Below are 26,702 nucleotides of genomic sequence, written 5' to 3' on the forward strand. Positions count from 1 at the left end.
AAAATTTATCCCACACTTAAAATCACCAAATTCACCACTAAAAAAATATTGTTTATATTTTATTGTAACCTAAAACAATTTAATCATCCAAAGATGTAACTCGGCAACGATAGAAAATTAAAACAGACAAAGCATTACATCTGTTTAGCAATTCATCCGACCCGATCCGAATCCTTCACAAATTATAATCGGCGTAGTAGTTTCACAAATTGTTTAGTTACGCATTTGACCAATGAATGAGTACTTAATATAATTATATAGTAGTCGTTCACCTTTTTGTTTTGTAGATGCTTTTTTGACATTCCGTGAGACTTCAAATCTCCATAGTAACTCCTTAAAGTTGTACCACAAAACTTACATTTCGCTACTTGACCCGCAGTACTTTCAACATTTCGCCACTAAATAGGGGACTTAAACCACCAGTATTAGTGGAAAATCCACTAAGTTGGCAACACTGCATACAAATCTTAGTATACGCGCTCTCACGTGAGTCCGTAAAAAAATTCACGAAAACTCGCACTAAGCACTCAGAAGAAAACATCCACCAAAATTCGAATGCATGAACTGTTGTTTCTGTGTTGTTCGTCAAACGATTCAAAATTATCTTCGAATCCTCAACAAGGGATCTAATTGGCATTACAGAAGAATGATGACATAACTTCAATGTTTCTTGAGTTTTTTTGCTGGTTATTCGAAAACGATTGGCGTTTCTAAATTTTTGACATCATGATCTTTGATGAATTTCAAATTCCAAATTCTACTTTATTTACCTTCGCTTTCTGTGTTATACAAATTAAATTACCTGTAGATATGCTCTCTGGACATCAAGTTTTTGAAAATGTTACATCTTTCAATTTTTTTCAATTAGATCAGCTTGATTTTAAATTGCTGCTTTATACTTGTTAACTTCACTTTATTTAATTATTCCAAATTCAAATATTGTATGACTTTCTTAATTGTGAACTTGTGACAATTTGACCAGTTTCAGTTAAAAACATCGCATCGCCGGAGACGATTCTGATATCGTATTTTAAAAATTCGGTGATATATTTTAATACCTACTTAGTTTATATGTATGTACACTACATTATAGGGACGTTAACACTCCTCATACATCACCACTTTTTTACGATGATACAAAGGGACTTAGCTACAATATGTTTTAAATTAACTAGTTATTTTAAGATTAAGAAAAAACATGCTGTATAGACAATATTGTTTGTGCTTTTCAATATCGAAATTTTTGGATGCAAGCTTAGGTATACTTCATGGGTGCAATCAAAAACGTGTGGATGCGAAATAATGATGACTGAGCTTAGATCGTAGGGACTCTATTTGTTTAGATCACCTCGCAAACTATGAAAGTTAAAACCTCGGCTTCTTGGAAAAAGCCGTGACCATGAGATATTACGACAAATACGGATTCCTCAAACAGGTCTTCGAAAATTGAACTTGTATAAGATAATCATGCTTGTATGTGATTTACCAGATCTTTATGCTTCGCCATCCCACTCCAGCTTCGAAGTCTTGGACCCCCATGACCCGACGCTGAGTCGTTTGGCTACTCTACTCTTCAGGCGCACTAATGACTACTTGCAAGGCGAAATCGCATGTGGTGGTGTAAGTATCTATGAATTTATTCTTAATTTTTGTATCTACATTTAACTTGAATTACCTAACTTTTAATCTTGTTAGCAGATAAGGCTGTGCTTTGCAATTTTCAAAATCTAGTCATGTTCAGCGAATTTCAAATTATTTTCTGTTAAAGCTTTACAGCAGTGACATTTAAATCTTAAGAAGCTGTAGAATTTTAAACCTTACTTCTTTGTCCACAGGATCACTACATATTGTTGGAAGAAATCAACCGTTTGGCGATCACCAAGTACACTGACCTGCGCAATCTAGCTGTGAATCTGAACCGGACCCTCACCGAATATAATGACCTATGTAAGTAATAGTACTTAAGCATCAGTATACATTCGCGGCATATACAGAAAAAAAGTAGGTACTTTAAAACTTCTAGTAGTTGAGATGTATATCCTCAAATGTATATTGACTTCCCAGCTTATTAAGGACTAAATCTGACGTAAGATTATTTTTTCCATCTACAGATAGTAGCACCATAAAACCGTTACTTTCTCAAATCGACGATATCGACATAATGGTTGGGAAACTCGAGGAAAATGCTTATCGTTTGGACAGCTACACCAAACAGCTAAAGTCACGCGTCAAGGAAATGTACGAGTCTAAATGAGAAGCATCATGTGCTACCAATAATGTTGCAAACTACGAACCCAGCTCCAATGAATGAATTGTTAAATTTTACCTGAATAGCTCTTTACAATGATGGTACGCAGACGGCTGTCAGCCTCAGGTGCCTCCCTTCGGCGCCTGAGGACTACACCGATTTGATTGCAAGACTAAATCATTAGAAAGTGAATCTTTAGTAATTTAGCCTTCTAAAATATACTTCGTCTTTTTCTCTGGTGTCAATATGAGCGGGAGCTCTCGTTTGTGGTATAACCACGTGCCAATCGCATGTTAGCGGCGTGGCTGCTTGCGCCAATCGGCGCCGATTGACGTACCATCGTTATGAAATCTAAATTGGAAATGTTCGACAATGTGATGTAGATTCATTCATTCGACTGCGGTTCTAAGTTTGAAATGTTTCTAACTTATCGTAGGTTTAAGGGGACTCGTCTCTTTCGTAAATATGTGTCTATTATAGTAGTGGCATAGCAACAAAAGGCAAGGCTCTAAGATTGGGAATAAAGAAACGATATTTGTAAAAATGGGTAAGACCCGGGTAGCGTAAGAAAGCTTAAAAAATACTTTCGACTTCAATTCCTCGTTGCCTTTTGACATTCTGATCACTTGTGTAAATTTTAAATTCTTTGAATACTGTAAATAGGATTCAGATGGGAGTTACTTTGTGTACATCTGGGGAGACGCGGATACCATAGGGCCTTGTTCACTTGTAGCTTGACAAGCACACCTATCACCTGTATACTTGCGTGTCACACGACTACGGGTTCACACTCAGCGGAAAGTGTTTGTACCGATATAAAGTACATTTTTCTTTGTTAGTTTGAGCTTTTTTCAGTTGTTATCCACATAAATGGAATTGCATTCTTGGGGCCTTACGTCTCATGTTGCTCGTCCTAATATTAACGATATTTAGTCACGTGTATCAATTATACTTTATTGTGTAACCTGTTAATATAAGCGGAATTACTTTGTTTGTCAGCGTCTGTTCGTATATGCTTGATAACCAAACACCGGTGGTATTTTAGGATATAATCATTAAGTGTGCTATGCTAAATCCTGTCGTAAAGGATATAATATAAATCAGTAATAGGTATATCGTATCGTTCTATAGGTATAGCTTAGGATGTTAGAAGTTATAGGTACACCATATAGGACATAATCTAAGGCTTTTTTCAATTAAGATTTATTATAGGAAATAACGATTTAATATCTACAAATTCTATTTTACTAAATGTCGTTTTCGGTCTTCTCTTTCGATATATTCACGTCTTAGATATAATTGTGCTACGATCGATACGGTGATAAAGTAGTTTCTGGTATATTCATTTTATGCCAACTGTGCTAGAAACAGAAGGACTCTAATCAAATAGTGCTAGTTAGGATCGAACCGATAACCTCAATTTAACCAGTAAGCAAAAATATGCATAAGTATATAGGATTTAATATATCAATGCTAGTGTTGATTCGTTGACAACCCTTTGAGGTATGAATAGGGAGAAGTCATTCCAACCAAATGACCCCCAGTCACCCCCTATGCAAACTGCAACCATCTACCCTTACCGGATTGTCGACCAATAGTCAGAAGCATTACTTAGTAATACATCTACTATTTTTTAAGGGGATGCAGGGGGTGGTCGTTCCAACTAAATGACCCCTAATGACCCCTATCTAAATTCCAGCTATTTACCCTTAGGAAATTGTTGATTTATTATCAATAACCCAAATTATAACATAAGTTAGGTCTTACTTGTATATTCGAAATTGTCAGCTGAAAACAGTTTATTAGGATTAGCTACCAATGTACGCGCGTAGTAAGCGATATATACGTGAGGAACCCGTATAATAAAATAGATGCAATTTGATAAATTATTCATAGGTTAACTTTTTTCTCATTATATGACGGTTTTTAATAATAAGCGTTAGTTATTATAAGCACATATTCTAATCGTCTAAATTATGCATTCAAATTAGGTTAAATTAGGGACGGCACAGAGGACACATATATATTTCTGTAGAAAAAAAAAATATAATAAAAAATACAAAAAAAAATCTATCGTAGCTTGTATAAGTATTCTTAGGTTAGGCAATAAGTACTGAAAAGTCAGTCCTTATGCAACGTTGCACCTACGGGTGTCAAGGTACGACAATCTTAAACCTTGTGCTGTTAAGCATCACGTTGTAAACACAGTGTCTCTTCCTTAATAAAAATATATGAAAACTTTGAAATTGCTCTATATAATATACAAATAGGTGTGTGTGCTAATCGCTTTGTCACGCATGATAGCTTACTTACCAACTTGCTACATTCTATACCATCCAAATTAAGCATCAAGCAATCAAGCAAATTAGTCTGGTTGACCGATACACCACTATCAACCATAGTCAGCATTGCCTTAACTTTTCATCACATAAATAGGCGTCAACTTGTATTGCTGCTTTATATAGCACCTAAATTAAGTATTCGGAACAATAAATCACCGTTCGATAATCAATCTAATATTCTCATTAAATAAAGTAATAGTAAACGGCATCTCATACTATAGTGTAACATTATTACGTGCTACGTTCAATGGCACCTAAATTCAAAATTAGCAACTATAAAATTGTATTCAAAATAAAGTGCACGCAAAATTGTAAAATGAACTACGGAGTTCTTTTTTTCCTAAAATTTAAAATCTATGGTACAATGGTACGTAAAATAAAATATTTTATCATATAACGTGTATTAGCTACGCCTCAAGTATAAATTATCTATTTAGGCACAGGACTTTCAAAATAGAATAAGCATTTATAAAAACTAGCTCGTTAGCACCTAGAATCGGCAGCAAAAATCCATTTTATTGAGTAGTTGTATGATATTAGATATGAGTATATGTATTCGATAAATGTTAAGTCTAAAATTTTCTAGCATAGTTCTTTATTCAATTTTATCTAAATTTTAGGAAAGTAAGTCATATTCTTAATTGGTATTTCAAGAGGTTAGGATAGGATATAATCATAGGATAAGCATATAGTAATTATTATTGTTATTAATAAAAAATATAGATAAACAGCGCATATTTTTCTAAAAAAGAGAAAAAATAAAATAAAAAATTAAGCGGAATATTTTTATAGATTCGTTGTTGTATGTTCTGTCTGACTGCTCTTCACTTATATTCAACTCATAAATCGAAAATAATTAAAATTACAAATTAAATAAAAAAATACACTAAATCATGCGTACACCGCGGTTTATATAAGTGCACACGTCTCTCTACGCACTGAAAATTAACTTTTCTAAAGATATATTGTTGCACCTACGCTCTGTTGCACCTCAAGGCGATACGAAAAAAAAAATCCTTAACCTAACTTACTAAATTATATGTCACCTTAAAACCAATGTTTTATGGCACCCATTTTAGACTATAAAACACGGTTATTCTGAAAATGTATAATAATGTCATAACTAGTATAAAAAGAGTTTGAAAAAAAAAATTGCTGTTTTGCACCTAAACCCGAAGGAATCAGTAATAATCTCTAAAATTCAAAAAAATCAAATAAGTAAAATAAAATCTTTTGTCTGCCATGGTAATAATGTAATCGGGAAACATGACTTTCATTTTGCGGTACGATCAGCTAAATTGTGCATTTCAGATGTTAACGAAATTTAAGGGGTTTCCCAGCACGTCTAGAGTATTTCTGCAATTCGAAAAAAAAAACATGTTCTTCGATGTCTGGAACATTACCTTGTCTCGAAATTTTAAAACCGTGTTAAATTCATTAAAAAAAATCTAATACCTGTGACCGTATTAACGTCTAGGAGTCAAGCTTAAAAGTAACGTTTAACTTAAATAAAAAACAAAAAAATAAATTCGGAACATTGGTTCAGGTAATTACTTACTTATGCCTTATCTATTTCCATATATACTTGTTATTTTAGGTCCTTATATCTAATTATAATAATACTTATAGGTAGCGTAGACGATAATCATGTAATCTTTCGACTAAGTTTTATTTGAAATCCGTTATTTCACCGATCTCGTAGAAAACACCAACCGTAGGAATAAGTAGTTCCACTATTTTTCAATTATTTTTAGGTAAAGATGATGAATAAAATTGGCATGCAGCAATAGTACAATTTAGGTAAAAATACATGAAATAGTTAATCAAGGTGGTAGGAGTAAGGAAATGTAACTATCTGTCGTTCTTCCTACATTATTTAAGAATAGATCATGTTTAGGTGTTAGCGTCGAGATTAAGATCTCGACGGCGCAAAATGTCTTTTCCAGCAAAAGTAATATGAGTAGAATATACACGACTCCGTACGATATGGATGTCGGTATAGTAGTGTTATTATTAGTGTAGTACCTGCACTTTTCACAAGTGTTTAGCTTATAACGTTTGTCTTTCAAATACGTAGTTATATATTCCATTCTCATTAACTATTCACTGCCTTTTTTAACATTCTTTATTAATAAGCTAGTAGATAACTTATTTCTTGTAATATCCTTGGTTGGAACCAAGGGTATCCATGTGGGAGAGCCTAGCCAATACCATTCGTGGTTGCGGCTCGTAGATGGGCTGGCTCGAGCCGGGTAAAGTACCACGCCTGCACAGAAGATCGTGAGGAGGTGGCATTTATTGTCGTTTTCCGATCGGTGAGTGCGGGTACCGGACGCCCATTCCCCCCTCCCCTCCTAAAACCACCTTCCCTATCCCATTAAAACACCCCATCCAACTCCGCGGGGACAATTTATTGTTCCCGAAATCCCTCCCCTCCCCTTAGCATTAAGTAGGTGTAGGTAGATTTTAAGTAGGATAATCTTTTTTCGCTTTGACCCCTTTTTCATATCCGTTAGTGTCACGCTAGATTGGTCCCCCTAGGAATAGTGTAAGATATAGAACACTCCTTGCTGCGGAGTTGCAAGTTCCCGATTCACTCATGACTCACTGAATTAGTGTAAATAAATAAGGCTTGCATTCTTATTTTGCGGTTTTCGATAGGTAGGCTGCAAACTTAGAAAATGAGACGTTTGAAGCTACAGCTTCACATAGTTCTTACAATTGCACCTATATTTTTTTCTAAAAACAACATTTTCTTTTTCAATTGGCACAGCTTTTTTATTAAGTTCAACTAACGAAACTAATTGGCATAACTAGAAATATCTCACGAACATCCAGAGATTTTTTCTAAATTAAAATCGTAAGTTTTCTTTGCATGTATTTTTTAATTACGCCAGTTAGAACCAGAGATGCCTTGCAGAAGATCTTGCAATGTTACCACCAGTCACAACACCTACAGTACCGCGCCGAATAAAAAAACTGGCTAATTGTCCACTAAAAACCCAAACTCACGACTTCATTACAAAGTTTGCATTAATTAGGAAATTAATTTAGGTATTGCATATGCATAGCTAGGTATTAACATAGGTTAATATACCACGCTCATTTATCCATTCGGGTGAAAAGTAGCAGGTGTCGCCGTTGCGAGTATAGCAGTAATAGTTAGGCTAATTAGGTAAGTTAGATAGGTAGGCCTCAGCACCCTACCTGTATCTTAGTTATAAAGCATATATATAAATTAAAATAGGAGTGCTACAGTAAAAACCTCCAATAAGGAGTCAGGCATATGTCAGGCGATTATAAAAGTAGTTGTATATTGCTAGGTAAGCAATTTTTGAGTAATTATATCAAAATTAACTTATACCTATTAAAATTAACTTCTGTTAAAATTAACGTTTATTAAAATTATTTTTCATTAAAATCGTTAAATTTTTGTAATGATTTTCTCTCATTTTTATAACATCGTTCTTTAGTTTATAATGGTCGATGTAAACTTCCGGATAACATCGGGAATTGGAAGGATAGATTATGCGGCATGACGTTAGTCTCTATGGTCAGGGAAAAGGGTGGTAGGCGTATTTTACGTACGTATTTTTTGTGCGTTACTTTACGTATCGTTAACTCACTTATTCGTACGTTTCGTTATTCGATTTAATTATCGATTTAATATTTATTAATTTAACCTCAGTTAATTATGGAGTTGGGTTCATTAAATTTCGGATTTTATTATATTTATTAACTTATGTATTGATACATTCTAGTTATATTGTGTATTATTGATTTATGTACAATTATTATTCATCGCAGTATTTGGGGTATATTAATTTATAATACATTTGTACTTTCTAATATTTGTTCAACATCATGATTTCTCTTATTATAAGATATAATTAGGCAGTTGAATACATATATATTATGATATTTTATGAAGGTATATAGGTAAGTTACTCTACATAAGGACATAGGATCATTTACAACCGATTAGCTGTTTATAGTTTATGAATTATATAAGTATATTTATAATATCTTATATCGTATAGGTTATATAGTATGCCCACGCGCACTAAGTCGCTGGGCTCCCATTATCGCATGTATGGCAGTAATAGGTAAGCTACGGTATAGACCCAAAGAGGTATCGGTTAGCTTACTGTTAAGGTGTATCGTAGGTACTTAAATATATGCTATAGGTAGGTTATTATATAAAAATACTTAAATAAGGTTTATTTTACACATGTGTTTGAGTAGGTTTTGTCTAAGATCTTTTAAATTATTGTAAAATCAGTTCTTAATTTCTTCGTCTTGCTTCCTTTAATTTCCGAGGAGTTAGGAGTGGTTTAAATGTGAATGTATTTTCGATCTTGTACGAGCAGACAACGAAAGATTTATATATTTAATTATTAAAGATATATATTATTTATTTATTTAGAGTCTTATTAATTTAATTAATTAACGGTTAATTAATTCAAGTTAAAATTTGTTTCGTCGAAATTTTTTTTGTACTTTTTTATATTCGATTATTGTCGTGTCATCTTTAAAATTGTTGTTAATTTGCCGTCACGTTATTTTAAAATTATAATTATGTTTATATATGTATTTGTTTATTTGTTTATATAGAATAAGTAGGATATAAGATGTACATTGCAAAGAAGTCTTTCAACCCATTTTTATTAGTATGTAAGAAAGTGACCCATTGAGAGTCCTAGGTAGGGAATTAGATGTTGATTATAGCAGTTAACTAGGCATTATAAAATATATCCTTTTAGATATTAAGAAGGCGTCAATCATGGTTAATCGTAATAAGGTTTTTATTATATTTTAGATATAATATATTAAAAATAGGCTCTTCTTTCAAAACATAATTAAGCTATATTAGGATTATAAATTCTACTTTCAAAAGGCTTGAAATTCGTATGTTATTTTCGGAAAAAAAAAATATATATATATTATTTATGCATAATATTGAACAGTTGTTTTACATAAGAATAGTTTGGCATCTGAATAATTATGTACCTACTATAATATTTTTCAACATTCAGCACTCGTTAAAATTAAACTTTTTCATTATTTCTAACAAATTGTATTTGGCTATGTCTGTTTCAAAAAAAAAAACTAATTATATATTTTTATATTATTCTTCTTAAATTAATAATAATAAAATAAGGTGTGCACTAAACAAAAAAATAAATATCTACTATAATATTAAAATTAATTATGTATTAAAAAAAAAGCTATTTTAAGATACCATTTTATTTAGAGCCGATTATTAATTTCTTTAAACAAAAATAAACTTAAAATTTAAACAATAAAATTTTAAAACATTTAAATTAAATAAATCTGTTTGATCGAGAACTTGCATGAAAGTGAGTCGAAATTGACATAGTTACCTGACCGGTCCAATTTCCACCAAGCGACATTTTAAAATTATAGGTACCCATTTATCATCAGACTTACAAATTTCAACAACCGAATTTCAGGACATTCATGGTAAAAATAAATAAACAAATCACAAAAAGGCAACGGGTTGCTATGCCAGTTTCCAGTTTTTTTTTTGTGGTGGTAAAATTGTACATCGTTACATTTTATATTTAAATTGGATATTTATTATTTTAATATTGTTTTGGCCTAAAAGCTGTGTTAAAAGCCTCACACCCATTAGTGAATAAAAGCAATGTATTTAATTAATTAACAATGTAAATCTATTTTTATTACTATCCTTAAGGCTCTTTACTTATATGTAATTTTTTATACATAAGTAGTTTTAAAAATGATACATTAATTAATGTAATATTATGACTGTGTTTCGGATGGCACGTTAAACTGTAGGTCCCGGCTGCCAGTGAACATCTTGGGCAGTCGTTACGAGTAGTCAGAAGCCAGTAAGTCTGACAATCAGTCTCACCAAGGGGTATTTTGTTGCCCGGGTAACCGGGTTGAGGAGATCACACAGGGCAGTCGTTCCTTGTAAAACACTGGTACTCAGCTACATCCAGGTAGACTGGAAGCCGGCCCCAACGCAGTTGGGAAAAGGCTCGGAAGATCATGTTGATGATGATATATTAATTAATGTATTATTTCGTAGTTGAAAATATTACATTGAATTGAAATCAGTCACTTAAAGTCAAATTCAATAAATTTAAAATCCAGGTATTACTACAAAAAAGTGACACAGACGTTCGTCACGTGTTTAAGGGAAATGAACCATCATTATAAAACGTGGTTTTAAGAAGTACCTGCTTTAGTAACGGGTTTAGTCCACTATCTTTCGGGACGGTGGTTTATTCCTGGTACAAAAGCTGGTACTTTTTTAAAACCACGGTTTATAATGAGGTGGTATTTGTTTTTCTTAAAAACATGACAAGCGCCTGTTAAACACCTGGGGCTTGATTCTGCTATTTTTTTTTATAATTTGTCAATTGGATAATCAATTGGCAATGGAATATCAATAGCAGTTTTAACCTTAGCGGGCATTCTCCCACTAATGTAGACCAATCGCATTCCAATAACATTTCATTAGTTTGAAGAAAGAAAGAAAGCAAATACATTCACCGGTGTGACACATAGATATACAATTAAACATACAAAAAAATAGACATTAAAAATTATAGCAAAAACTGAAAATAAAGTAAAATAATACAAAACGAGAAGAAGGTACATAACGGGAAATATGGGTCACACTTGGTTTGCACTTGGTCTGCCATTGGTCTATATTTTAGTCTGCTTATCGTATTGCAACCGTTAATCGATTGCAGACGATTTAATACATTAGTGAATCACAGAAGAGGATAAAAACGTTTTTAAAACCAAATTATAGTTACACTAATTAAAACTTAATAGAATTTGAATGTGCAACCGTATATCGATTGCAGACAATATATTGCATTATTAAATCACAGAAAAAGATAAAAACGTTTTTAAAACCAAATTAGAGAGTTCTAATGAGTAATTAACTCATTAAAACTCTTGGCATTTGAACAGCAACACCTACAACTTAAGTATTTGCGGAAATCCCCATATGCTTCAATCGTAATTGAGTTGAATTGGATCTAAGTTGTATATCAATCGTAAAATTAGCAGAATCAAGCCCCAGTTAAACAAGTTCAACAGGCGTTCGACATCTCTTTAAGGAAAATTCCCCATACGCTTTTTTCTTAAACTAGTGACGAACTCACGTTTAACTTTAATGTAGTAAGACCTGTTTTTTAAATTGAAACCTTTTAAATTGATAAAATTAATATCGGTAATACAACGAATTGTTTTTTGGACGAGACAACGTCTTATTATTCTATGGAGCCTGCACGCACGAAAAAACATTAGTCGTGCGGCGTTACCTTGCTATGAGGCGTTGCCTCGCTATGCGACGTTACCTCGCTATGCGGCGTTACCTCGCTATGCGACGTTACCTCGCTATGCGACGTTACCTGGCTCTGATGCGTTACCTCATTCTGAGGCTTTACCTCGCTCTGAGGCGTTCCATTTAATGCTTGAAGTGCAATCGAGAGCGCACAAAAAGGCACAATCAGTCATCGCGTACAGACGTTGTCACGTTCAACTATCGTTAGTAAACCGACTTCACAGACAACCGATTTATATAACTTTGACATACATTTAAACAAAAAAATATAAATACAAAATAAAAATATACAAAACTTCAAAAAAACGTGAAGAAGGTACATAACTTGAAATATGCGTCACATCAATTGTGTATATGTATTATTATTTATGTATATATTATTTCAGATTTTAATGTGATAGATAAGTGATGCTTTTGCACCATCTATCTATGACACTCTAAATAGCATGGTTTTTAAACGTCAATTTTTAATAAAATACTGCCGTTGTGTATCGATATTTATTTTACAATTTTTAAGGCATTCACGAATTTGGCTGAAGATGGACTGATTTCATTTCATTGTATGGTACTGCGATATACAGTATATACTTTATATACGCATGATACATATACGTATATTTAGTATATAATCGTGATCGAACGGACACTAAGTGCTGTAATGTGCATCATTAATAGTATTTATAGTAGCACGCCGATTTATCCGAATTAATTGGGACCGGGGTGGTTTCGGATAATCGGACATAGACCGATAATGAAGAAAAACCAACTAACACCCTTAGAATGAACTTTTTTAAAGTTTAACTAAACACGGTTCTACAATAACGCGCAATTGAATTTCTCGATCACAGTAAGTTGCAACTCCATCAGGCCTTACAAAGATAGAAATTCATAATCGGCGTTCGGATAGTCAGCATTCTACTGTTTATATCTATATTAATATAATTATACATATTCTATTATAGTATCTAGTATATTCTATGGTTCTGCCCGCGATCCGCGTTATATTAGGTATATTATATTAGGCCGAGAGTTCTCTTCTCGTAGGACATAAGGACTAGAATAAGAAGGTCGACTACCGTCGTACCGTTTTAGTTGGCTCTGAAAAGGAAATAAACGTAGATTTAAAATATCCACCTAACATGGTGATTATATGGTTATCAAGCATAGCATGTAACATTAGTATTCTCAATATAAATGTGTTTCACATTCCTTTGATTGGTATTGGTATAATTATAGAATAGATTATATTCACTACTTGAACTTTTATCATAGGATCGTACATTCTTGATGTTTAATGACGTTTTACTGTATAATCCATGGATTTAATCAATTACAATATCTGTGTTGTAGACGCTACATGTTTTAAATGAATTACATCTGAATTGACTTTTAAATTATGTGTCTAAGTACTAATCATAAAGTAGACAGTTTGATTATTGGAATATTTAACTTGATTAATATATCTGGCTATGTCTAACAGTTTTCGATGTAACTTTACAAGTTAATCACTGAATAAAATATAAATAATATCTCAAATTGTATGCTGTAGAAGTTACAGATTTCAAAATAAGAACGTAAATGATCGGAACCTCATGGTGTCGCGTGGTATGTCCTAGATACATCATCATCTTCTGATCAATTTGTCAGACTGTGCGGTAGAATGACCATTACCTATATGATATGCGTGTGGCGTACGGCAGGTGATTCTGGCGATGCCGATATCTTCCTATACTCGCCAACCGACATACTTTACATCGATTGAGCTACTCTGACTGGAACTGCTTTTGAAATTGGAAACTGGTATATAACCTCCGCCGTCACGCCGAAGATAAAAAAGTTCCACTTAAAAAAGGTTTTATGGTGAACAGACTGTATCACGGTTCATAAGCATAACAGCATATATACCCGCACGACATAAAAATCCCACAGAAAAATCGCAACACCGCAGTTATCTACGCACCACCTTACTAGCGTCACCATGGGGGAAAATCCAAATAAAATAATCATGAAAATATTAATATTTAAAAACCATAAATTAAAGTATCTCGATGTCACTTAATTAACATCTTGTAGTAAATTGAAGAATTATTGTGAACACCTAAAATTACTTATAACTTGGAAATTTTAAAATGAGTGTTAATATCCTATCTCGTAGAAGTTATACTTGTTCGATCGTATATCTACTAGTGACATTATTATATATGAATGTATAACATCTTACCACTGAAAAGTACATATATTCGAAAGATATTCTTGTCCACAGTATTAAAGTATGTTACCACCAGAAAGAATGAATGATTTTCCTAAAACTTGTAATAATTGTTCAAAATATGCACAAAACTTTGTATCGTCAGGATTTTTTATTTAAGTATCTAGAAATATGATATAACTAACTACAATTTACATTTGTCAAAAATACAAAATAATAAAATCACGATTGTATGTTTATATTTCTTGTTTTATCACTAAAACTAGGAACTTAAAATCACCACTTCATTTTCAAAACATGTGTGTTTGTAAAATGTCAAATTAATGTGCCGAAATATCTGGAACTTGTCAATCAAAACATGTTATTATTATTTAAGTTACAGTTTATTTTAACACAAGAAAAAACAATTTTGATTGCAACAAGAAGAATAATAATTTTATTTCCACTTTGGAAACCTTGTATATTATTTTTAATAATAAAAAAACAACTACAAAATTAATATTAAATCGAGGTGTGTTCAAAGCTTTACCCGAGGAACGTTAAGGAAACTGTTACATCATTCGGCTGAAGGCTTTCCATCTTGAAAAAAAAAAAAAAAAAACTAGAAAATTCCAAAATATAATTTGGATGCTCAACGGGCCGGTAAAGTTTTTGAACAGATTAACATCATTCGATGTCGAGGTAACATTTGAAAAATGTGAAAAATTATGTTTTTGAAGTCATAAAAAAAAAAACTTTTTGTATGTTAGATAGGCACCCTTCCCTATTGGGGATGTTAGGGTCATGACTGTGGTTTAATTAGGTAACTTTATATGGCTCCTTTAAAAAGGACACTTTATACTTATGCTCTGTCTAGGATATTCTATAGTGAACTATTTCTGAAATAAAATATTGGTGTGATAACTTCAATTATCTTGTTTGATTTAATACCCTTATCTACCATTTTACAACACACATGGGATTCTCAGATAATACATATACACCATTAAACACTTCAAATATTGCAAACATATACAGAATTACAGTCATTTCCTCACACAATTTGAAGCCACTAACTGCTATAAATGATTTATCTGTATTGATTAAATTAAAAAAGTAAAACCGAATGGGTTGTAAGTATTTAGACAAACGTAGTACTCCAAAAGACATATTGAAAAACTACAAAGGATGACGGAGATACTCACCATTAGGGAGCTTGACATATACATAAATACTATTATAATAAAGAGGAAACATTTTTTTTGTTTCCACCAAAACACCTAGAAAAATGTTAAAAAGAAACCGTAGCATTTGAAACTATCTAGTCACCTAAACACACATACAAATCATAGTACATATAAAATCAGTATGCACTGCTTGGACAGTAAGTGTAAGTACCTAAGAGAAGCTGTCCTGCTGCAGAGGTGAGCAGGGTGTCATGACGCAGATCTTCACACAGCTCCCGCCGTAGTTGCCTGAGAAGGTATAATGATTGTAAATACTCACACTATGGTAAGTATCGGTATGAACCATATGTACAAGATTTCAAAACCGTTTTACATGTGACAGATAACTATATAAAAACTGAAACTGAAAAAAACACCATAAATACCGATTCTAAAGTTGAGGAAAGTAGCCTAAAGTACCCTTTTTACTCGGTACCCTATTTACTCGATTCTCTGACTAACGTCGACGGACGATCTATTTACCTTAGAGTGTTATTAGACCAATCGATCAATCGTCGACCGACGGCATCGATCAACGTCCATCGATGTCGATCGAACGGTATAGTTTTAATTGATCGACGGATACCGTTCGACTAACCAATCGATCAATCGTCGATCGACGGCATCGATCAACGTCGATCGATGTCTAATAGCTAATGAGATCTAAGAGCTTTACCTACTTTACTGGCCTAATAGCGGGCGGGCAGCGGGTGACGTGATGGCGGCGTCCATTGATCCATTCTGCCATCGATCGATGCCGTCGATCGACGATCGATCGATTGGTGTCATAGAAACTATCGATCGACGTCTACTAATCCATTCTGCCATCGATCGATGCCGTCGATCGACGATTGATCGATTGATCTAATAACACCCTGACTGTTCTATACGAGTATCTATGATTGAAACTATCAAGTCACTATACGGAGAGATCTCGAAGCATAGATCTCATGTAATGTACTCGTATGTAATTGGGAGACTCGGTTTGGGCAGTAAGTATCGGTTTGGGCAGTAATCGGGAGCGTAATTCATTGTTGACTAATGTTAGTAATAGTTATAACACCCGAACGATGTCGTCTGGTAAATATGTAGTACCCAGAGTTAATAATGTTTATGGGGACCGAACGCTAGAAAAGCGTGTCCCATACGTACTCAATAGCTTACCAGACGACATCAGAAACGAAAATAGGAAAAATAAATTTAAGATAAAACTAAAAAAACACCTACTCAGTACACTGCCTTAACTTTTTATTGTATTACTATCCTACTAACTACTACTACTAACTAACTACCGACTACTTTTCTTACTTATGCTATATCTATACTCCGATTATATCTATCTAATCTTTGATTTTCATACTTACGTACTTAATATTAACCTCCTAATACTACTTATATAACTTAACATATATAATACTAATATTACATATATAATTAATTAATAATTAATATATATATAATATAATACTAATATATACTAATATATTAATTTTATTATTATTGTAAACTTAACTTAATAGAACCTATAATAGTAAGTCAATAGTTTAGAAATCTGATCCAACAGATAAACTGTGTATACAGTTTTGTTGGACATTTTATATTTTTTATAATGTAAAATGTACCTTCTAAGCAATAAATAAATAAATAAAATAAATAAAAATATGAGAAGCTGTCCTGCTGCAGAGGTATGCAGGGAGACATGACGCAGATGCTGATACAGCGCGCCATCGCTACTACATGCCGAGTTGCCCGACTAATGGTAGGTATTGTGGTAAATACTCACACCATGGTAGGTATTGGTAAGAATAGATCCCACCCAAAACAAAAATGTGAAAGACTGCCAAGTTCGATAATATGGGAAGGCTTCGCCTATAAAAGAAATGAGATCTGAATAAGTACCAAGTTCCATACACATACCTCAGTTAAAAATAGTTACTTATTAACGATGTTACCTGGCAAGTTTTCACATACCTTGTTATAAACGCAATGAATCAAGTATTTAATTTTCTATTAAAACTTGCCAAGTAACATCATTAAAAATTAATTTAGGGGGGTCGAATTTGGCCCGAAATGGTTCGTGTAATATAACCCACGGCCGGTGTGTCGCTTTTTTTGCTCGAACTTGGCGGACACACTGCCGTGTGTCTAGATTTAGGATCCCACTACTGTTATATAGACCAGCAATGTGTGATAGATAAAATTGATTGATAGATTAAAGTTGCAGTATTAACGAATAAACGAAACTCAGACAGATGTTTATCATTTAGGGCTTCATAAAAAAAACTCCATTGTCTATCTATCTACTTACTGTGGTCGATATAACTACAGTTGTAGGTCATTCCCGGGGATGCAGGGTGTGACTGATGCGTTCGGAGAGCGGGGTGCAGGAGGCAAGAAGGGAGGGGGGGAGGTGGAGCCACCCTCTCTCATCCTTCTTGCACTTATTGAATAGGCGAACGGAGGGTAGGCCTTAATCCGAAAGTTGAATTCTAAGAAACGGGATAAGGTATAGGTCCATCCATCCTCCGAGCCTTTTTCCCAACTATGTTGGAGTCGGCTTTCAGTCTAACCGGATGTCATAGAACATCATTGGCAGTCGTTACAGGTAGTCAGAAGCCAGTAAGACTGACACCAGTCTAATCAAGGGGTATTGTGTTGCCCGGGCAACTGGGTTGAGGAGGTCAGATAGGGCAGTCGGTCCTTGTAAAGCACTGGGATAAGGTGCAGGTAATGTAATTTTATTTTGTACAAAAGATGATGAAATTACGATGGTGTTGAAACGGCATGAGACTAATAGGACTGAAGTATTAGTCCCGGATCCAGGTAGAGGTTCGCCGTACAAAAGTTCGAGTCCCCGAAACTTCTGATGCTAATTAATAATAAAATTCTTCAAGGTTTAGGTTTGACAACATCAGCGTGCCGTCGATAGCTTAATTTTCAACGACGACAAATGGCGGGCGTGAGACCAAGTAGTAGAACTTGGACCTCTTGCCATTTTTCTTCGTCCTCTGCTTGTTCTTCTTGCGGCGTTTTGTGGCAGTCTTGGCACGCCCTGCAATCAAGAAAAACAAGATTCGTTACGAGTTGGAGATATTATGTCAGGCTTCTGCTTTACGGACGTCAAGGAACAAGTTAAAACGTAACAAGTAAAAGGTTTTTTTTTTTTTAATGGCATCTCGCAGTTCAGCCTAGGAGGCTGTTGACTGCTCAACCGGACAAATCCCTGTGGAAAGGCCTCCAGCCAGGGGCAAATAAAGCTTACAAACTAAGCGACTGCGCTAAGGGCACCCCCTGTGGGGCACGAGCCTCGGCTTAGGCGTCGTCCTAATTGGCAGCGATCGCGCGATGGTGCGATGCGTTTTTCATCTAAGACGTCGTCCCAGTTGACAGCGATCGCACGATGACACGATGCGTTCTCGTCATGCGATGAGTTCAAACATACAGATTTCATCATAGTGTCCTATTTGAACCTCGGAACCTCGCAAGTGAGATCGTGAGATGAAAAACGCATCGCGCCATCGCGCGATCGCTGCCAATTAGGACGACGCCTTAGGGCTTCGTTGACTAACAGTAAAGGGATAGGCTGGATAATAATTTTATCAGTAAAACCTTATTATATACCTAGACACAAGTAGGTACTGTAAACATAGACTCATCAATAACGCACGGGGGAGGAAAGAGGTGAGAGCCGTGAGAGGCGGAACCAGCTAGCTAATAAATCGATAAGTGCATGGAGGGGTGTACCCCCTTCCTGCATCCTGCTCTCCGAACGCATCGGTCACACCCTGCATCCCTGGGAATGACCTACATATATTACGTAGTTATATCGACCCTCGTCGTCGAAGTCGAAAGCCGAAGTCGTGGTGGCCTAGTGGGTAAAGAACCAACCTCTCGAGTATGAGGGCGTGGGTTCGATTCCAATCCAGGCAAGTACCAATGCAACTTTTCTAAGTTTGTATGTACTTTCTAAGTATATCTTAGACACCAATGGCTGATATAAAGGTGAAGGAAAACATCTTGAGGAAACCTGGACTTTATAGTCTGAAATCACCAAACCGCATTGAGCAAGCGTGGTGATTAATGCTCAATCCTTCTCCGTGTGAGAGGAGGCCTGTGCCCAGCAGTGGGACGATAAAAAAAAGGCTGTAACAAAAAAATATCGACCCTACCATATAATTCAAATACGCAACCCATCATCATCATCCTCCGAGCCTTTTCCCAATCATGTTGGGGTCGGCTTCCAGTCTAAACGGATTCAGCTGAGTACCAGTGCTTTACAAGAAGCGACTACCTATCTGACCTCCTCAACCCAGTTACCCGGGCAACCCGATAACCCTTGGTTAGACTGGTGTCAGACTTACTGGCTTCTGACTACCCGTAACGACTGCCAAGGATGTTTTAATGACAGCCGGGACCTACAGTTTAACGTGCCATCCGAAACACAGTCAATGGTGTCTAAGATATACTTAGAAAGTACATACAAACTTAGAAAAGTTGCATTGGTACTTGCCTGACCTGGGATCGAACCCGCGCCCTCATACTTGAGAGGTTGGTTCTTTACCCACTAGGCCACCACGACTTCGGCTTTCGATTTCGACGACGAGGGTCGATATAACTACGTAATATATGTAGGTCATTCCCAGGGATGCAGGGTGTGACCGATGCGAGCGAACCCGAATATTCTAAAATCTGCTTCATCATCTTTCTGCCCTGTTCCTAAGTTATTTGGGGTCGGCGCAACATGTCTTTTTCTTCCATTCCTCTCTGTCAGACATCATACTTACATCCACCCCTTCTGCTTCATGTCCTCTTTCAGGCAATCAACCCATCTTTTCCTCGGTCTACCTCTGCCTCTCCATTCTTCCACATTCATACTTAGCACAGCACACTCTTTAATTCATTATTTATACGTTATGTACAAAAATGGTACCTTGCTTGGCGGACTTAACGCCACAAGGCATTATCAACCAGTCAATCCCAGCTAATTACAAACTCACTCGCAACTTTTTGCACAGCTAATCTCAATACCATCGCCGCGCCGTTGAGCAACAAGTCCCAAATACAAACAAACTGTTGCGCTTGGTTTGGTACACAGATCGTTAAGCCAAAGCACTGGATTACAGTCGCGTTATGTTTTGGCTCGCCTACAATGTTACGGCCTACAGTACGTACCTGGAGGGGCCTTGCACGGTGCAGTAGCCGTCATAGTGCACTTGTAAGAGGTTCTGCTCCTGATGGCAAGTCGGTTTATGCACTACGCACTACAGTACAGTAAAAGCCTTCAGGACCAAGTGAGCCGAACTAGAGCGCCACGGCGCTATCGCACAGACCAGACCAGGGACGAACAACTTTAGGCTCGCTTTACTAGTTTTCATGTAGGTATTTAGTTTAAGTAGACGAGTACCTAGAGCTGTGAAGAATTTTTATTTAAAATCTATTTTAAACCCTTTATCATTTGTCTGTGCTCTCGCAAGTCTTTATAATGTAACATAAATAATAGTAAGAAATATCATCTAATGTACCTAATGTAGGTATGTCTAACCACTAAATGATGACTAACCACTAACTGCTTCTGAGATACAGGCGCTGCCTTGTTCAGCAGGCAGAGCATTCATGATGAAGATGTTGGTTCAGAAATAAAAGAATTTATTTATGTTGTAGTTATTTATTTCATGTTTTAACAAAATGAACAAAACAAAAAAAAACATAAACCTTCCTGCTCGTAGCGTAAAAATATAAAAAATCTTTTAAAAAAATAGAAAAACAAACGTACACCTTCTTGAAAGATTTAAGTAAACATAACTCCTTGAATTATAATTACATTATATATAAGTAACTTTTTATTTCGAGGCAAATACCTACTGAGTTACCTCTACCTAGCAAAACCTAGTCCTGGAAAAAAACAGCTCTCCAACGATTTTAAACCCGCGTATACTTAGCTGTTTCTATACTCTGTTTCTTTTTTCTCATGACATTTGGAAAATAAAGTGTAAAACCAACCAAAACAAGGTTATGGCTGTCACTCCTCACCGATCCCCTCGAAATACGTATAGAGAGTTGCTACCTAATTGCTATTAGCTACCATTATTTGCTACCCTCGTGGTTTTGAAGATATTCAGCATCTAAAGTGACAGCCATTCTGATATCAGGATGGCGGTAACTTTTTCCAGTGTGAAGAAACGGTGCAAAAGTGTTGAGTTTTTTTTTCACCAATAGTTGCTGCTTAATTGCTATCCTCCAGAATTGGACTTCATCGATAAAAATAGGGTAGCAATTAGGTAGCAGCTCTGGGTGAAAAAAAACCTCAATACTTTTGCACCGTTTCTTCACACTGGGAAAAGAAACAGCCATCCTGATGTCAGAATTGCTGTCAACTGCTGAATATCTTCAAAACTATGAGGGTAGCAACTAATGGTAGCTGGTAGCATTTAGGTTACAACTCTGTAACTCTGTATTTCGAGGGGATCGGTGAGGAGTGACAGCGATTGTGACGTTAGCGGTGGTTTGGTTCCTTACTCGGGGTGCATGGCGCGGCCCAGCGCGCCAGCCTTGTACCAGTGAGCGGCTACCGGGTCCTCTCGGAACAGCGAGTTATAGGTGTCGCGCTCCGCCAGAGTCAGTGCTGCTACATCCGAATCGACCGACTCGACCGACGCGACCGACGCCGAGGAGCTTAATGGCCTCTCCCCGAGCGGTGTCGACGACGAGTGCGACCGGGGCTCTGCGTTGAGGGATGACGACGAGCTCGCACCCCCCTGGAGCGCCGCCAGTAGCAGCTGACCTGGCGTGGATGGCTCTGAAGCAGAGTCTCTGGTCAGGCCGGATGCTTCGTCCTTGGTGGTCGTGGCGCGCTTGATGGGCTCAATGACGTGCTCCACATAGGCAGGGAGCTTCTGAAGTGCGACGCCGTTGCTCAGATTAAACTCTATTTCCTTCAGGCTTAGCGTGGCGCCGCTCTCAAGTGCCTCGAACGTCGGGAGTAGGTACGGCTCCGTCTGTAAAACACAGAAAGCTCAGCTCAGCACTACGTGAACGACTGAATGTGTACGAAATCTGTCTTCGTATAGTAATAAAAATAATAGTTTAAAAAACTAAAATACACTCTTTCAAGTAAAAATCTTTTTACAAAAAAATAAAACCAACTTCCAAAAACTGAAGTGTGTTTTTTGAAGTGGGTTTATTTTTTTGTAAAAAGATTTTTTTATTTTTGGCTTTTCAACATAGTTGTCACTATCCACATAAGTGCAAAGGTCTGGTCAATACGAATAATATAAACCCAAGCACGAGGTAGTTTATATATTCAGTTTGCAAGTTCCCTCGACCTTCTCTGGTCTCAGCCCCGGATCTTCAATTTTTTTTAGGCGGGGCAAAAACTGAAAAATGCCGCCCCGCCTGGTAGGTAAATGACTTTTAAAAAGTGTCCAAATCATTGTAGGCTCAAACTGTTGGCCAGGTTTAAGTTATGAATGTCGAGACAGATTAATGTACACAAAAAGTTAATAAGTTTTAAAAAGCGCTGTATAGTATCAAGCAGTCGGAAGCGCAAACTTTTTTGTTTTTGAGGACTCCATGTTTTTTTTTTTTTTGCTACATTTGACTTATAAAAGGTAAGATAGCGTGGATTTGACTTATGAAGTTAACAACGTCACGCCCCTATAATATTTCGCGAGCGAAGCGAGCGCGAAATTTTTTGAACTTACGACACAAAAATACCTGATTAAGTACCGACATTGTTAAGCAACAAGTAGCCGCGAGCGAAGCGAGCGCGAACTTTTTTAAGTTATTTGTTTGAAGACTCACAAATTAAACTGGGAATTATGTACAAATAGAAAAAAACCGTGATTAGAGCGAGTGCCATTTGTGTTCGTTGATTCGGTGTGTCGATAAAAGTAATAAACCATCAGAAAAACAGCACACACATTGTCATTTAGCCGCGAGCGTAGCGAGCGAGAATTTTTTCACTTAGTTGGAGGATGTTAAAAGTGAAAAATAATCAAAATGATCAATTAAACATAGCAAAGGCGACTTTTTTAGAAACTGCTTGTTAGTATCATGATACAATGGAACTTCCTTATCAAACGGGTGTAATTTCATCGAAATTCCAAATAAAAAAACCCCTGGTGGTGGGGCGTCCCGCGGCGCCCCTGAGACCGAGGCGCCCGGGTTATTCGCACACCCTGCACCATAGGTTAAGACGGCCCTGTAGGTAACTATTATGGTAATCTGTGATGTAGGATTTAAAATCAGGCAGCCGCCTGATTTTGCCGCCCCCTGAATTTGCCGCCCGGGGCATGGGCCCCGGCTTGCCCCCCCCTAGATCCGGGGCTGTCTGGTCTCCATCATCAAGTCAGCTCCAAACCATCACTGTTGCAAAGGTCTCGTCAATACAAATAATATAAACCCAAAACACGAGGTAGTATACATACTTGTAATGTAAGGCAACGTCGTCACTTACCCCCAGAACACTGTCGCGCCTTGCGTCGGCGTGGCCGGCTTTGACCAGTGCGTCGCTGACGCAGACGTCCACCGGCGTCGACGTGTCCAGCATCATCGTCTCGATCACCTCCTCCTGCGACACGACAATTTCTGAGCGACGAACCCATCCACCAACTCGGAAACATCACAATAATAATACTACAATAAGATGCCTTTTATCATTTATTTTAGGCAAGTATGAAGTATTTTTTTTTAAGGTAAATCGAGGACACCACTGAGGAATTAGACGAAGACACTGAAAGTACTAGGCACCAAATCATACCAAATCAAAATAGTTTTGGCCTATTAAGCTATCTGAATAATATTATATCATATTTGTAAGTAGGTAGTTTTTTCTCGATTAGTCCAGCAGTGGATACCTCGGTGTTGACTGAGACGACGGTAGCGACGAGCTGTATGTCGGACACGAGTTTGAAGAAGTGCGCGGAGGAAGCGAACGGCCATCGGGTAGCGTCGGCGCAGGGACGCACGCCAGCCAGCCGCGCCCGCAGCGCCTGCGCCGGCAGCTGCGCCCACTCGCGCCGCAGCGGCCGCAGCTCGCGGCGCGGCAGCGACTCCACCGTGCCGTAGTCCACGTACCGCACCTGCAGCAGACGAGACCTCAAACTATGCTATTTATGCAACCAACATTCAGAGAGCGACATTACTCTGCAGCAACAGCAAAATAATGAGTGATCGCCCACAGATTGGCGTGGTGGTTACCTTAGCAGTGTCGCTGTCAATGAGCTGAACGATGACCGCGCGGTGCCAGCGACGGTCGTATGGCGCGCTGCAGTAGTGCCCCACGCGCATGGCGCCGACCGCCAGGATGCGTGAGCGACCCTCGACGTCGTAGTAGCGCCTGTAAATTCATATTTTTTTTATAACCACTAATTCCTATATGGGACAAAGTATTGTTTTCGGCGTTATGTGTTATAATTGGACCCAAATGCGAGTGTACCTTCTGTTTTCATAATAAGAAAGAATTTTAGAAAGAACATCCGAATTGAGAAACTCCTTCTTTTTGGGAAGTCGGTTGAAAACTACTGGCTTCAGAGCTAGGTTTTGACCATAACTTAACTGGGGCCTAGTACCAAAGCTGGTAATTTTTTAAGACTAAGTTTTGTGTTAAAGGTGATGTTAGTTTGTAATATAATTTAGGTACTGACGTCATCTCATCCATGATGTTCTCCAAGGCAGTGTGGTACTCCTCGCCGACGCGCAATAACCAGAAGTGCGAGGGTGAGTACACCTCTCCTACCCTAGTCTCCAGCACGTCGCCGGGCTGTATATCCCCCAGTGACGACTCCGGGATGACTTCCATCAGCTGCATGCAGTCCTCGGGGAACACGTCCTTGCCCTGCACACATCACACCCACTTCCATATCTCTCAGCTCTCAGCTATATATACATGAAGTTACGAGTGTGTATGTACAGGTGCGGCCACATCTGGCGAATGAGCCGCGAATGCGCAGCTCGCGAGCGCAGTTCGCAAGCTGCGCGCGACCAAATGGTTTGCAATGGCAATGCGGACAGGTGAGGCCGCATCCTAATGCATTTATGTATTTCCCGTAGGTGATAAAAGACTAAATGTTGGTTTATACATGGAACACTTGAATAAAAGACGGAAAAACAGAGTTTGCACACAAAACATGGTATTGAAGCATTCTTTCGTATCATTTTACGTATTCCTTGGGCCGCTATTATATAGCAGACATAATAAGATGGCAAACATCTACAGTTTGAATGAACTATCATAAATGTAAAATGGCTCTCAAACAGGTTCTACAAACTATGGCCTATGGAGATACAGAGAAATTACTAATTAAAATAAGTATAAGAATCCACTATGACATATGATTTTTACACTTTACAATCGTTCCTATTTGTATTTTTAAGATTTATGATTATTTTACATGTACTACTTAGTTTATGCAAATTACCTCTATATATTTAGTATGTGTATTTATATGCAATGAAGTGTGTTGATGTGCTAGCCGTCAATAGCTGCTCAGTAATTAATAAAGAAAATGCAAACAATATTCTAAGATTATAATGTTATACCTACATAATATTCTAATAGGGAACTGTAACAAATAAGTAGTAACAAGGCCCATAATTTGTCCTAGCTGTTAGTAATAAATAAGTCACTCATACCTGTCAAACATTGTGAGAAGCAATAAATAAAGAATATGCATTGTTATTCTTACATAGGGGATGTAGGGCAGCGCGTCCTCCTCTGTGACTGGCGTGCTGGCGCGCACGGGGCGAGGGATGGGAGCCGGAGGGAACTCGGGCTCGGCGCCGCGCAGGTGCACGAACCATGAGCCGTCCTCAAGTAAAGTGAGGACCACGTGCTCTTTCATGTCGAAGAGCAGATTTAACAGGTTCAGGTGCCCAAAGAGAGGGAAACGTAAGTCCAGTTTGAAACGCTCCCTTTAAAATAAAACATTAATGAACTGGTCGTCTGACCGTTTGGCAAATTCAAATTAAAGTGAGCTAGGTTAACATCAAGGTCTGTATAGCAAAGCACTTACCTATAGAGCGGTAGTAGGCTAATTATCGTCATTCCTCCTGGATTTGCCGTGATCAGCTCCATTATCTGTGCCTTGAGCAAGCGATAACTTATCATCACGCGTGCGATGCGTATTGCTGGACAAAAGACAATGTAATTATCGCATTGCATGTTCCCTATTTCCATTAATAACTACACTACTTTCAACTTACTTGGTGTACCTTTTTTTTCAGCTGGCCGCGAAACCTTTTTTTTATTGGAAGTAGAAGACATTTTACAGACAACAATTCGCTACTAAGCCCACAGAAAAAATGGCCGTGACGAGAATAAGTACCTATTGAAAATATGTATTTGCTA

General features: G+C 37.0%; 2 protein-coding genes across 3 annotated transcripts in view; one reads left to right on the forward strand and one right to left on the reverse strand.

Annotated features, from left to right (window-relative positions):
• Positions 1–15,059, forward strand: part of LOC124645310 (biogenesis of lysosome-related organelles complex 1 subunit 2) — a 30,585-nt gene extending 15,526 nt beyond the window's left edge. For both annotated transcript variants that reach the window (XM_047185109.1, XM_047185110.1), the window contains 3 exons: positions 1,490–1,620; positions 1,836–1,947; positions 2,112–15,059. In XM_047185109.1, coding sequence (XP_047041065.1) covers positions 1,490–1,620; positions 1,836–1,947; positions 2,112–2,254 — 386 coding nt within the window. In that variant the 3' untranslated portion in view covers positions 2,255–15,059. The remainder of the gene's footprint in view (positions 1–1,489; positions 1,621–1,835; positions 1,948–2,111) is intronic.
• A 5,912-nt stretch (positions 15,060–20,971) lies between these two features.
• Positions 20,972–26,639, reverse strand: LOC124645083. Its single transcript, XM_047184826.1, has 8 exons — positions 26,558–26,639; positions 26,368–26,482; positions 26,041–26,266; positions 25,000–25,190; positions 24,554–24,692; positions 24,211–24,435; positions 23,811–23,924; positions 20,972–22,350 (listed from the first exon to the last, which is right to left on the reverse strand). Exons 1-8 carry the CDS (start codon positions 26,616–26,618, stop codon positions 21,868–21,870), a joined length of 1,554 nt encoding a protein of 517 aa, XP_047040782.1. The 5' UTR covers positions 26,619–26,639; the 3' UTR covers positions 20,972–21,867.
• Between the last annotated feature and the right edge of the window lie 63 nt (positions 26,640–26,702).

Source organism: Helicoverpa zea, chromosome 31, assembly GCF_022581195.2.
Source record: "Helicoverpa zea isolate HzStark_Cry1AcR chromosome 31, ilHelZeax1.1, whole genome shotgun sequence".
NCBI classification, from domain to species: Eukaryota; Metazoa; Arthropoda; class Insecta; order Lepidoptera; family Noctuidae; genus Helicoverpa; species Helicoverpa zea.

Bases quoted from the DNA above. Each gene is read 5' to 3' on its own strand.
- LOC124645083 (XM_047184826.1), bottom strand. From the start codon at position 26,618: ATGTCTTCTACTTCCAATAAAAAAAAGGTTTCGCGGCCAGCTGAAAAA. The intron at 24,693-24,999 runs GTCAGTACCTAA...ATGAATTTACAG, and splicing joins AACATCATGGATGAGATGAC to GCGCTACTACGACGTCGAGG. The intron at 22,351-23,810 runs GTAAGTGACGAC...TGTGTTTTACAG, and splicing joins GGCGCGACAGTGTTCTGGGG to ACGGAGCCGTACCTACTCCC.